The sequence below is a fragment of the Budorcas taxicolor genome, chromosome 13 (assembly GCF_023091745.1).
Source record: "Budorcas taxicolor isolate Tak-1 chromosome 13, Takin1.1, whole genome shotgun sequence".
In the NCBI taxonomy this organism is placed as follows: domain Eukaryota; kingdom Metazoa; phylum Chordata; class Mammalia; order Artiodactyla; family Bovidae; genus Budorcas; species Budorcas taxicolor.
The window spans coordinates 83,170,870-83,182,415 of NC_068922.1; the positions used below are offsets into that span (position 1 = coordinate 83,170,870).

At 50.4% G+C, this 11,546-nt stretch overlaps 1 protein-coding gene across 1 annotated transcript; it reads right to left on the reverse strand.

Moving 5' to 3' along the window:
* Positions 1-4,202: 4,202 nt before the first annotated feature.
* On the reverse strand, positions 4,203-9,886 carry CBLN4 (cerebellin 4 precursor). Its single transcript, XM_052651175.1, has 3 exons — positions 9,596-9,886; positions 6,648-6,764; positions 4,203-4,400 (listed from the first exon to the last, which is right to left on the reverse strand). The coding sequence occupies exons 1-3, from the start codon at positions 9,884-9,886 to the stop codon at positions 4,203-4,205; spliced, it is 606 nt and encodes a 201-aa protein (XP_052507135.1).
* Between the last annotated feature and the right edge of the window lie 1,660 nt (positions 9,887-11,546).

Here is an 11,546-nt window from a genome sequence, read left to right on the forward strand (position 1 = left end):
CCTCCTCGAGGTGTGGTCCTCCGGCAGCCCTTCCACGGCCTTCTCGGCACAGCGCGGAGTCTCCACGGCCCAGCCCGCAGCCCCGGCTCCGGCCTTCTCGGCGCAGTGCAGTCTCGGGCTGACTGCGCGCAGGCCTCCCGCTCGCTGTCCCGGGCTCCCCGCGTTAGAACAGGGAGGATCGTAAAAGTGCTTGGACTCGAGGGTCACTGCAAAGAAAACACCCGCGCCTGAAGGTGTTGATGCTGTAAGGATCACCTGGGGATCCGGTTCAACCCTCTGAAGCCCAGACGCTATTCTGGGGCAGGTGGTCTGGGTTTTCTTTGAAGCTACAGCCTCCTAAACTCTACTGTGTCCGTGAACCCTGCGGGTGGGAGGGGCAAAGGCCTTGTTAAAGATGCAGATGCTGATTCAGCAGGTCTGGGGAAGCCTAAACCCTCCCTGGCTTTCTAAGAAGCCTCTGTGATAAGGGCACTATTGGTCCGTAGAAATACACTTATGTTTTAGCTCTGTATTGGGATATAGCTGATTATCAATGTTGTGACAGTTTCATGTGAACAGAGAAGGGACTCAGCCATGCACATACATGCATCCCTTCTCCAAACTTATCTCCCTCCAGGCTGCTGCAGAACACTGAACAGCATTCCCTGCGGTCTGAAGACAGAGGGTTTAAGCAGTGAATGTGGGCTGGGAAAGCCTACGGCCCTCAGTCAGGAGACGAAGTAGAAACCACGCTTTTAGACCTCTGCTGCTCCTGTGAGGTTTCTAGCTGTGGTTACCGTCTGCTGCTGCTGCCAAGTCTCTTCAGTCCTGTCCAACTCTGTGGAACCCCACAGACGGCAGCCCACCAGGCTCCCCATCCCTGGGAGTCTCCAGGTAAGAACACTGGAGTGGGTTGCCATTTCCTTCTCCAATGCATGAAAGTGAAAAGTGAAAGTGAAGTTGCTTAGTAAGTGTCCGACTCTTCGTGACCCCATGGACTACAGCCTACCAGGCTCCTGCATCCATGGGATTTTCCAGGCAAGAGTACTAGAGTGGGTTGCCATTGCCTCCTCCAGTGTTTACTGTCTAAGGAGCTCTAAAAAGAGCAGCTGTCACCACTTCTATAAACTCAGTACCTAGCAAAGCATGTAACACATTAAAAGGATAGTTTAACAATGTTAGTTGAAGATATTTATTCCAAGAGTAAAAGCAGTAACTTGCTAAAGAAAAAAAAGACTCTCAGCTATCCTGGTATCTAGAAACCAAAAAGAGTGGGGAAAACAGCTGTAAATCCAAAAATGGAAAACAAGAAAGAATTAAAACAAAAATTTAACAAGATAACCAGGCTCTAACAGAATCCAAGACCACAAGGAGGCCCCAAAAGCGTGTGGGATCATAGAGAGCCTACGCACAAGCTCCTTCTTTCCTTCAGCTTCATTTTCTTGGGGTTCTATCTTGGGAAAATGCTTGCTACAGAAAACTGCTTGCTTTTGCTGATCAATAGATCAAGGAACAGTCAAAGGAGATAAGGAGCACCCAGGAAGGGAGTGCACTGGCACTAATTAATGCAGACAGGCCAATGTGAACACTGTGCTCCGTTACCATTTCTGTGGACCGAGCAATTTCTGAAAAGTATTTTCAAGCCGTAGTACATGTAAGGAGCATCTGGCTCCATTTATGGAAATACTCTGACGCCACTGCCTCCTGATTTTCAGCTGGCCCACTCAAACTCAATCCTCTTCCTTTTACTGTTCCAATCTTCTTACCCTCCCTACTGCCCTGCTTGGCCTGTGTGCCTGCTGCAAGCTAAGTCACGTCAGCGTGTCTGACTCTTTGCGACCCCACGGACTGTAGCCTGCCAGGCTCCTCTGTTCATGGGATTCTCCAGGCAGGAATATTGGAATGGGTTGCCATGCCCTCCTCCAGGGGATCTTCCCAACCCAGGGATCAAACCCAGTCTCCTGCACTGTAGGCGGATTCTTAACCATCTGAGCCACCTGGGAAGCCCTTAGGAATTAAAGTCAAGCTCTTTGCCAGTGTTCTTCTATGTTCAGAAAAATAAGGGCAAGCCCCAAAGCTTGGCCATAAGTCTGTTTATAATCGGTGCTCTACATCAGTCTACTTTGCTAAGCACCAAACTTTCTCTGTCTTATCACAGGTATCTCTTGGAAATTCCCAACACTCTTAAGCCATTTTGCCAAAACAATGACTAATAGCATATTTATTCAAGTACAGTTCACTCTTTTGCAATGTAGAGATGCAAACCCTACACACAGAGAGCTGTGGGGAAGGTCGCGTGAGAGCAAGCACACTCGCAGAGGAGGCAGTTTAGACGGAAGTCCCGTGTGCAAGGCTGGTTCCCACGTCACACAGTCACGGAGGAGGAAGACCTCTGACGGAATGCCGGCTGGGGGCTAATCTGCCAAGCAAAGCATTGTGGATCCCCTGCCAATATCTCCAGAAAATTCTCGGGAAGAGAATCTCTTCCTGTGATGAACAGGTGTTTTGACGTGGTGATTAATCACAATTATACTGGGGGGCTGCCTGCACGTTTCCCCCCACAGAACCCCACAAGAGCCCTCAATGCCACAGACTGCAAAAGGGGGCGCCCAGACTTGTTTTAATTGAAAACCGACCAGGAAATTGAGCCAAATCTCCAGAGGAGACATCTGTCATTATAGTTCCTCCTGAAAAGAAATGGGGCTTCTGCTTGCCTGTTAGCGCTGAGGAGAGGGCGGAACTCTCCCTCAAGTCTTCTGTTTGAAAATATTGGTCTTGATTTGCATCACCGCTCGCTCATTCACTGAGCCCTTCACGAAGCTTCAGTGGATCTTTTAAAACTTAACTTCCTAACAGTAAGTTATTCTGAAAGGAGACTTTACTAAGTTCATTGGTCCTCTTTTGCCAAGCTCACAACTCCTGAATCTGGACAAATTAAACATGGTAAAGATTTCCTATGCCAGTTGAGGGACATTCTCTAGAAATCCAGAAAGCTTTTCTTCAGCTCCAAGACCAGGAAATGAGAGAACGGATGAAAGGACAGGGGTGAGGGAGGGAGGGAGAGAGGGCTGGTAAGAGAGAGGGAATAAATCATGTAAGATCCATATTTCCGAAACTGAAAGGACCAAACAATTCAACTAGCATTTATTAATCTTTATTCTGTAACAGACATAAATAATTTTATGAATTCATATGACCTGTACAAAAGACAAAATAAGATATTGTACTAAGTTCAGATATGGAATATTTGGATTTACTATTAGCTGAACAGATAAATCTAAACAATTTTAGGAGTTAAGGCAAAACCAGATGATCCTTCAAACACAACAGAAGGTTTGAAAAATAGGTATAATTAAAAACAAGGGCATCCCATCTCCAGTTAATAAAGTAGTCATGTCCAGGGAAACAAAAATCCCTTAGGTTTTTAATAAAGTGGCTATTATCAACCATGTTCATTAAAATGAGCAATGAACTATCAGATTCCCCGTGGAGGAGAGCTGTTTTGTGTAGGTTTGAGGATTGAACACTGAAGAATTCGGATACGCAGCTTTTTCTGTGCTAGAATCATGATCTATTCTTCCTATTAGAAAATATAATTTGGAAAATATGACTCTTTCACATATATAATTAAAATACAGCTATGAAGCATTCTTTTTTTTTTTAAAGGGAAGTCGTGTGGGTGATCTCATAGAGTAAATTTGCGGGCAAGCCATTACCCTATGTGTTGAGAAGACACAAAGTCAGAAATTACCTTAAGAGAACTGAACAAACTAATCCCAAAGGAATAAAAACAAGTGTAACCAGTATATGGACACAGCACACAATTCTTTGGCAGGATCACACGAATCGTTGACTGAAATCAGAATTTTACAAATAGTTCTCTAATTCTCAGACCCGGTTGCCGGTCTTCGAAAACTAAATAAATAAAATGCCACATCTGCAACAAATTCAGTGATTCCAGAAAATTAAATTCAGGATAAACCTTGCAGACAGCTTTGAATTGTTACACTTAAGCATAGATGGGTAGCAACTGTTTTGAGTCCCGATCCGAGTACACTGAAACACACGCAAAAGTAATCTGTGGAGCTCAGTACTGGTTCCGACAGGCCCAGCATCCTACAGAGAATACATATTCGCCCACAAGAACCAGTGAAAGACAGCAATCCGTGAAGCGGAAGTGATCCTCAGGAAGTCAGGGGTGGGCCGCCCCTCCCGGGCGAGCATCACAGGGGGAACACCAGGAAACCAGAGAACGTGGAGTACTGCCAGCCCCCGACCAAGTTCCCTTTCTCCAGTTTTAGGTAAACCTTATCCTCCTTATCCAGGTAGAGCAGGACCCCGTTCGTGGCGGCCTCGCGTGTCACGTCTTTATCCCCGGCGAAGGCAGATATGACTGGTTTTCCGTTTAACATCAGGTTAACCTACAAGGAACAAAACAAAAGACACCAAAGAGCTCGCTCTTAAGTCAAATGGATGAATGGACCAGAAAGAGATCCGCGGTTACGGAGAACCAGGAGGGTTACCAGTGAGGGGAGGGAGGGGACGGGAAGCAGGGGAGGGGCTGGGGGCAACACTGACTGGGAGCGAACGGATAGGCGCCCAGGGTACACGTGTGCAGCCCAGGCAGGCGCAGCCGTTATTTCCCAGTCGCTCCAAGTGGAGCGCACTCTACAAAACATTGAATTGCTGTGTTCACCTGAAGCGAACAGTACTGCGAACCAACTGTTCTGCAATAGAAAGAACGAGACAAGGAGAAGACGGGAGGGGGGAGTGGGAGGGAAGGAAGGAAGCAAGCAAGCATCTTCCTACAAACCGTCTACAAGGGTCAAGGGTGGGGGGCGGGGATAACGTCTAAGATGATCAACCTGGTAAAGCATCTGATGTCCAGTAAATAGGTCTCTTTCCCTTCACATTAGCTAACTGTGGTGGCTAGGCTTAGTATGATCTTACTGAGCTGATCTTTTTAACTTGAAAAAAAAATTAATTTCTCCCACAAAAATTTCCTTAAGCACTCACAGAAGATCCCCATCCGTAGAGGAAAACCTAGCCATGTGAAACCTGACTCCCTTTCAGGACATAAGTCAGGCCTACTACTTTATTTCTCTCTCAGATTCAACAGCAAGTTTTCGGTAAGGACACATGCCTGTGGCTTCCCAGTACATTAATAAAAATAACCCCATGCCCTTTGCTCAGAGAAACTCTGGGACCGCAAGGCTCTACTAATATCTCTGCAGGTTTACTGTACAGCTGAGACATGCATATGCTAAATAAACATCAGCTGAAATTATAGAATATGACTGTCCACTGTGCTTTCTTCTTGTGTTTTCCCTGATAAGAAATGTGCATTAAAAATAATAATCACTACTACCACTGAATATTTTAATTTTGGATAGTTAGCAACAAATCAAATCAAATTTATTACCTTCCCTCCACAGTAAAATTTTGATTATACTGTGTCAAATATTATCTAAATTTCTAAATATTGGAGTTTGGGAAAAGCTTTTCCATGAGAGTAAATTTGTTTACTAGATATTCATTCCTTTTATGTCAAAAATTAATATTTAATAAATTAAGTATGAGGCTGATCAATTTATCCATTCACTAAGATATGTAAAAGTGGTAGATGTGTAATCTAACATTCATCTGGACACAATGTGACCCAGTGGTAAAGAATCTGCCTGCAACGCAGGAGACGTGGGTTCGATCCCTGGGTCGGGAAGATCCCCTGGAGAAGGAAACGGCAACCCACTCCAGTATTCTTGCCTGGAGAATCCCATGGACAGAGGAGCCTGGTGGGCTATTAGTCCATGGGGTCACAAGAGTTCATACATAACTTAGCAACTAAACCACCACCACCAGTATACAATACATACAATGAACAGATGATTTAAAAAGTATCCTAGAATTCCATAGACATGTCCTGGTATTACTGAGTGTCTGCATATTTGAATATTATAGGAATTAGCTCCATCATTGTCCTTGAGTGTGAGTTCAAGCCTGTTCCTTAGAAAGCACAGCACAAAATATATTAACTGTGGAACTGCAAGTGGTAAGAATTCACTAATTTCAGAGTAACTGAGGATAAACTACTTAGAAGATAAGCATAGAGTATCCTTTCTTTAAAAGTATTTTGAATAATTGTTCCTTCAGCAATTTATTCTTGCTCTTAGTTGTTAAATGCAGTTTATAATTTTTAACAATGACAGCAAATTTGTTTTATTTATTTAGTAGGTACTTGTAAAACTCTGATAGTCTTACTATTTTTGTTGTTGTTGTTAAAAATTCGGGTAATTTTTGCACATGCATTAAAAGCAGCCAAAGTCTTACAAAGAGATTTGTGCCACTGAATTTTTACTATTTCCTTCTTTCCTTCCTGTTTTCTTTCTTAACAAAGAAAAGTAGCTTTAAAAACTATGCTTTTTAAGTGACTGGTTGTTATTAAGGTAATAAGTTTAATTGTGTATTTTTCTATATGGTTCTTGTCACATATTTTTCTATATGCTTCCATGCTTCATAGAAGGCGTTATTGGAAATTACATGTTTTAAAAATAAACTACTATGAAGATGGCTATTTTTACAATGAAAACACATAAATACTTAAATACATAGCCCACTATAGATAAACACTGTCATTTCAGGGTAGAGAGGGAACAGGTCAAAAGACATACCTGTATTGTTTGGCTCTGGTATACTTTAATTACGTGAAAACTGAAACTGTAAATTCCTTTTCTGGGTGCTACAAAGACAGACTCCAGGGTGAAAAAATTACCCACGTTGACTAGAATCTACAAATAAAAATAATAAAGACAGTCACCATCACAATACTCTCTGCGAGTAAGATCAGTGCTCTTCCTTCCCCTTTCTTTTCCTTCCTATTTTCTTTCTTAACAAAGAAAACTAGCTTTAAAAAACCACAGAAAATAAAGCATGGAGTTCTATTCCCTTTTTCTTTAGTGACTTGGAAAACGGATTTGTATGTTGGAAGGTTCTTCGTCTTTTTAACGTTAGACAAAAAAAAATAAAGTCCGAGCTTTGTATTCACGCCTCGATTTCCAGCAAGGCCGGCTGGCTCTGAACATGTGGGGCTTATAAACACTGGCTCTACCTTCAGAGTCAGAAAAAGGCATCAGCCCCACTTCTAAATGCCCACCCTCTGGAGCCTTGCATGTCCAGGGGTGTTCCGGGCCAGCCAATCGCGTCCGCGGCTCTCTGCAGGCCCTCCTGGACAGAGGCATGGACGCTCCCTCCACTGGGCAGCGTGATCCATGACACCTAACAGTTGGTGCCGGAGTAAGGTGAACGCCCGGCCCCTCCTCTGAGCCCCTGCCAAGCCTCAGCTCAGATCCACAGCCATACATACGTTCCCCTCCTATGCCACCCAGGTCTTAACTGTAACTCTTTTGGCCATGACTCAGCCTTTGCAGGCTGCCAGGGAGTAGAGACTGTGAAACAGGTGGCATTCTCTGTTCCCTCCAGTGTTAGTCAGTGTCTGTCCCCTGATCAATTTCCTGCCATTTGTTTAAAAGTTCAAGGGACAAAAAGGAGGAGAGAAATAAAGTGCTGGTTCCCAAGAAAACAACAGTGCATTCTGTATTCCGAGATGTTCAGCTTAGTTCTACTGAGTGTGAAATTAGCTCTGCATTTCAATAGAGGACCTCTTAAACTAAATGCCACATGTGACAAAGAGTGAGAGAATGTGTGTGTGTGTGCATATTGGGGATGGGGGTAGCAGGCTAAATCTAGAAGCGGCATTCAGAAAAATCAAATGTCCTTACAAAAGTACATTTCCCCCATATCAATGGCAATCTGCTACTATTTCTTTTAAACACTACATTCAGGCTAACATTAAGCCCTTTGCACAATTCCCTAGACATACTATTATCTGTGAGCAACGCTTCGGAATACAGTGCCGGTCAGGTAGATGTACCAGGCTCAACACCCGACTTAAAATGCATGTGCGTATCATTTCATTCTGAGATTAGTCCTTTTTCCAAGTAAGCATCAGATTTCTTCTTCTGACCCTATGATCGATAGTCTTTCAGCAACAAATCACCAGCTATGCAATACTTTCCAACAGAGGTTTTACAAAGATTTGTTTAAGCACATTTAAAATAATTTGAGGTACTTAGCAGGGACTCCCTGTATCAGACACAAGTAGCATAATTCATTAGCAATAATGGAGCTAGCTGATTACTGTTGACTACACAGAAGGCTGAATGTTGACTGTACATTGTAATTAGAGCACCCAGACTCCTCGAGATTTATTGCCAAATGTGTCTTATTGTCTCTAAGATGCAGGAGCACCCAGAACAGGAGAGGAAACCCTTCTCTCCTAAATGACAGAAAGGTCACTGAACACAGTACAATGTACAGAGGACAGTGCAGCGTCCACAGCATCTAACTGATGCACTGAAATACAGACCAGGGGTCGTGCTAGACTTCATTTCCATCAAGATGAAGAACACTGCACCAGAGCCCAAAGGGGTTGCTAATTCTTTTAAAATGATGGCTATTCGATAGGAAGCCCCAGAGAGGCATTCTCTGTCTTTGACCAGCTGGAGAGGACATTACTTAGTAACAGTTAGGTAAGGAAGAGGAGTGTCACCTCATCTCCCCGGGCCCATCCTACAGTACCACTTAGCCCGTGCTGGTGCCCATGTGGCCTGCCCCTGTGAACCGCACACACGACTTTGGAATTTAGAAGACTCCGGGTGCGGCAGAGGCTGACACGATCAGCCTGGAGTCTGTTTCAGTTTTAAGACTCCTTCCTCAGGCGATATCCTGGAGTGTCTCAGCGGCCAGACCCCCGAGCTCCGATCGCTAAGATGAAGCTCCAGTGGCCATCTATCGCTCCCAGCCCCCTGTCCTCCGCCCCCAGCCCTCTCTCCCCACTGCTTCGCGGGTCTCTGAAAAGGGCAGGAGCGGGGGATGGAGAAAGGCTTCCCAGCGCTTCCCTACAGGAGCTCAGCGCCGCTGCCCATTGCTTCTCTCCTCCTCTCAACTTTTCCAAGTAGCGGAGGAGGGCTTTCTGCTGCAGCCGCGCTTGGCACCTAACAGGGGGCGAGATCCGACCGGGGCCCCTGCTGCCGCCTCTGCGGCCCCCTGCGGGGTCTGTGCAGAGTGTGGACCCCTCCCAGCCCAGCCCGCCCAGGGCTCCCTCTAGGGAGAAGCTTCTCCATCTGGGAGGAACACATCATCTGTTCAGCCCTGGAAAGTCCCCTGCTTGGCTTGGACGGCCTCCGCGGCCCCCGCAGGGGTGGAGGCCGGGCGCCAAGCTCGAGCCGAGAGACGGCGAGGTGCAGGGACCAGGACCCGCCGGCTCCAGCAGACCTGTTGCTGCTCAACGTGTCTCGAGCTCTCCCTGCGGCTCTGAGCCGCCAGCCCCTCTCCCATCGCCCCAGCAGCTCTCCGGAGGCCAGGAGGGAGTGGGGGCGGGCTGGGCGGGGGAGACCTCAGAAGTTTCAGATCCCGACGCGCGGAGACGCCAGTGCCGACCCGGCTCCCTGCACCGCAATCAGAGTGGCTCGGCCCGAGCAAACGACCCGGGGCTCAGTCGCCTGCACGTCGCCCCTCCCGCCGCCCGAGCCCTGGCCTCCCGCGCGCCCGGGGCTCTGACCTGGTCGAAGTAAATGATGCGCGTCTTGTTGCTCATCTCGGACGGCTCGTGGTTGGTGCTGCGCACCGCCGAGAAGGCGACCTTGGAGTTGGCCGCCCGGACCGAGATCCCCAGGGGCGAGGAGGAGGACCCCTTGGAGTCGGTGGCCGGGTTCGAGTCGCACACCACGAGGCACTTGCCCTCCAGCACGATGGGCTCCGTGTCATTCTGCGCCCAGACGCGCAGCCCCGGCAGGGCGAGGGCCAGCAGCAGGGCCGGCAGCGCGGCCGGCGCCCGGCGCCCGGGGCCCATGGCGAGCGAGGCTGGGGGCCGCCGCAGCCGGCCGGCGCTCCCGCGTGCCCGCGTGGCCTCCTCCCCCGGACCCCGGCGCTGGGGACGGTGCGGGCGGCTAGATGCACCACGCGGCGGGGCCGGCGGCGGCGCGCACACCTCCGGCAGCTCCGTGGTTTGAAGTCAGAGTCCCTCCTCGCGCTGTCTCGCTGGCTCTGCTACCTTCGTCCTTTAAGGAGCTCATGCAGAACCCCCTCCCCCGCCCTCCTCCGCCCGAGATCAGCCCTGCCTGGGACCCCCTCACCCTCCCTTGTTCCTAGACATCTAAGTCGCCGAACCCTCCCGTTCACCCCTCATAGAGGAAAATGATCAGAAATCCTCACCCCAAACCTAAGCTCCCCCAGGTGAAGCGCGCAGCAGGAAAAACCAAGCGGGCTCGGAGAAGCCCCGGGACGCTGGGGGCCGGTCGGGGCCAGGGTCGTCCCGGCTCGTCTCCGGCTGGCGGCGGGGACGGATTTACAGAAGCCGAAGGTGTTTCCCGGAGCGGGGAGAACGCGCGGCTGTGTTCATAGCCAGGTCTCTAGCGACTCTCGATTTCGCTTGGTCAAAAAATTCCCCAGAGCTTGGCGTCTCTCGGAAGGCGGCAGGGCGGCAGCGGCTAGCCAGGTCCCCAGCACGGAGGCAAAAATCCGCGGGATCCGCCGCACGGCGCCGGGCTGCTGGCCCCGGAGCCCTAGCCCGCCGCCGCCGCGCGCCGCGAGCCCCCGCGCACAACTTTCCGTGTCCTCGCGCAGCCGGGGGGCGCGAGGCGGGCACACGCGCGCTATTTATAGGAGCGCACGCCGGCTGGGCTTGGCTTGGTGCTCAGCCTGCCGACCCCCCGGGAAGGGGAAGGCGGCCCGGGACCCTCGCTGAGCAGCTCCCGCCTGGCCTGGAACAGACCCCCGGCGCGCGAGGCGCACAGCTCTGCCGGCCGCCGAGGTCTGAGGTCCCCCAGCCCCGGGGGCGCGCGGCACCCAGACTGCGTGCGCCCGCCCGGCTTCCGCGCCGGCTCGCCGCCTGCTCGGTGCGGGCTGGCGGAGGGGGCCGAGCGGCCCGGGACTCCGCCGCCCAGAGGAGCTCGGCGCTACCAGCCCCGCCCGCGGAGCGAAGGGCGGCAGCGGCCTCGCGCAGCGCGCGGCTGGGGACCCAGGGGCCCGCGCCGCCGGCCCGACCGCGCCCAGCGCAGCGCGGGCCTCGCCAAGCCCGAGGCCGCGGAGACCTCCGGGGAGCCTTGGGGTGAGCCGGAGCCGCTGGGAGCAGGCGCCCGCGGCCTCCTGCTCTGGGAAGGGCGGCCTCACACGCCCCTGGGTGCGCCTTCCCCCCACACCGCCAGTCCACCCCAGGCAAGGCCAGGAGAGTAAGGGAGTTAACAACAATCCGTCCTCCGGAGCCTTAGCCCTCCAACAGCCAACCCCTCCGGAGAACACTGCACCTCTCCCCCTCTCCGCGTGCCGCCCTCGCCCTGTGCCTGCCCAGTGCCATCTTGGCCTCTGATTGGCACGGTTTAGCGGCCTCCTCTGCAGCCTCCGCTGGGAGGGAAAGGCTTGTCTGGTGACCCGCTGCGTGAACTTAACCGAGTCACTCACCTTTCTGAGATGGAGGGGCTCCACTAATCAGGCCCCATGGGCCCTCTACTTCT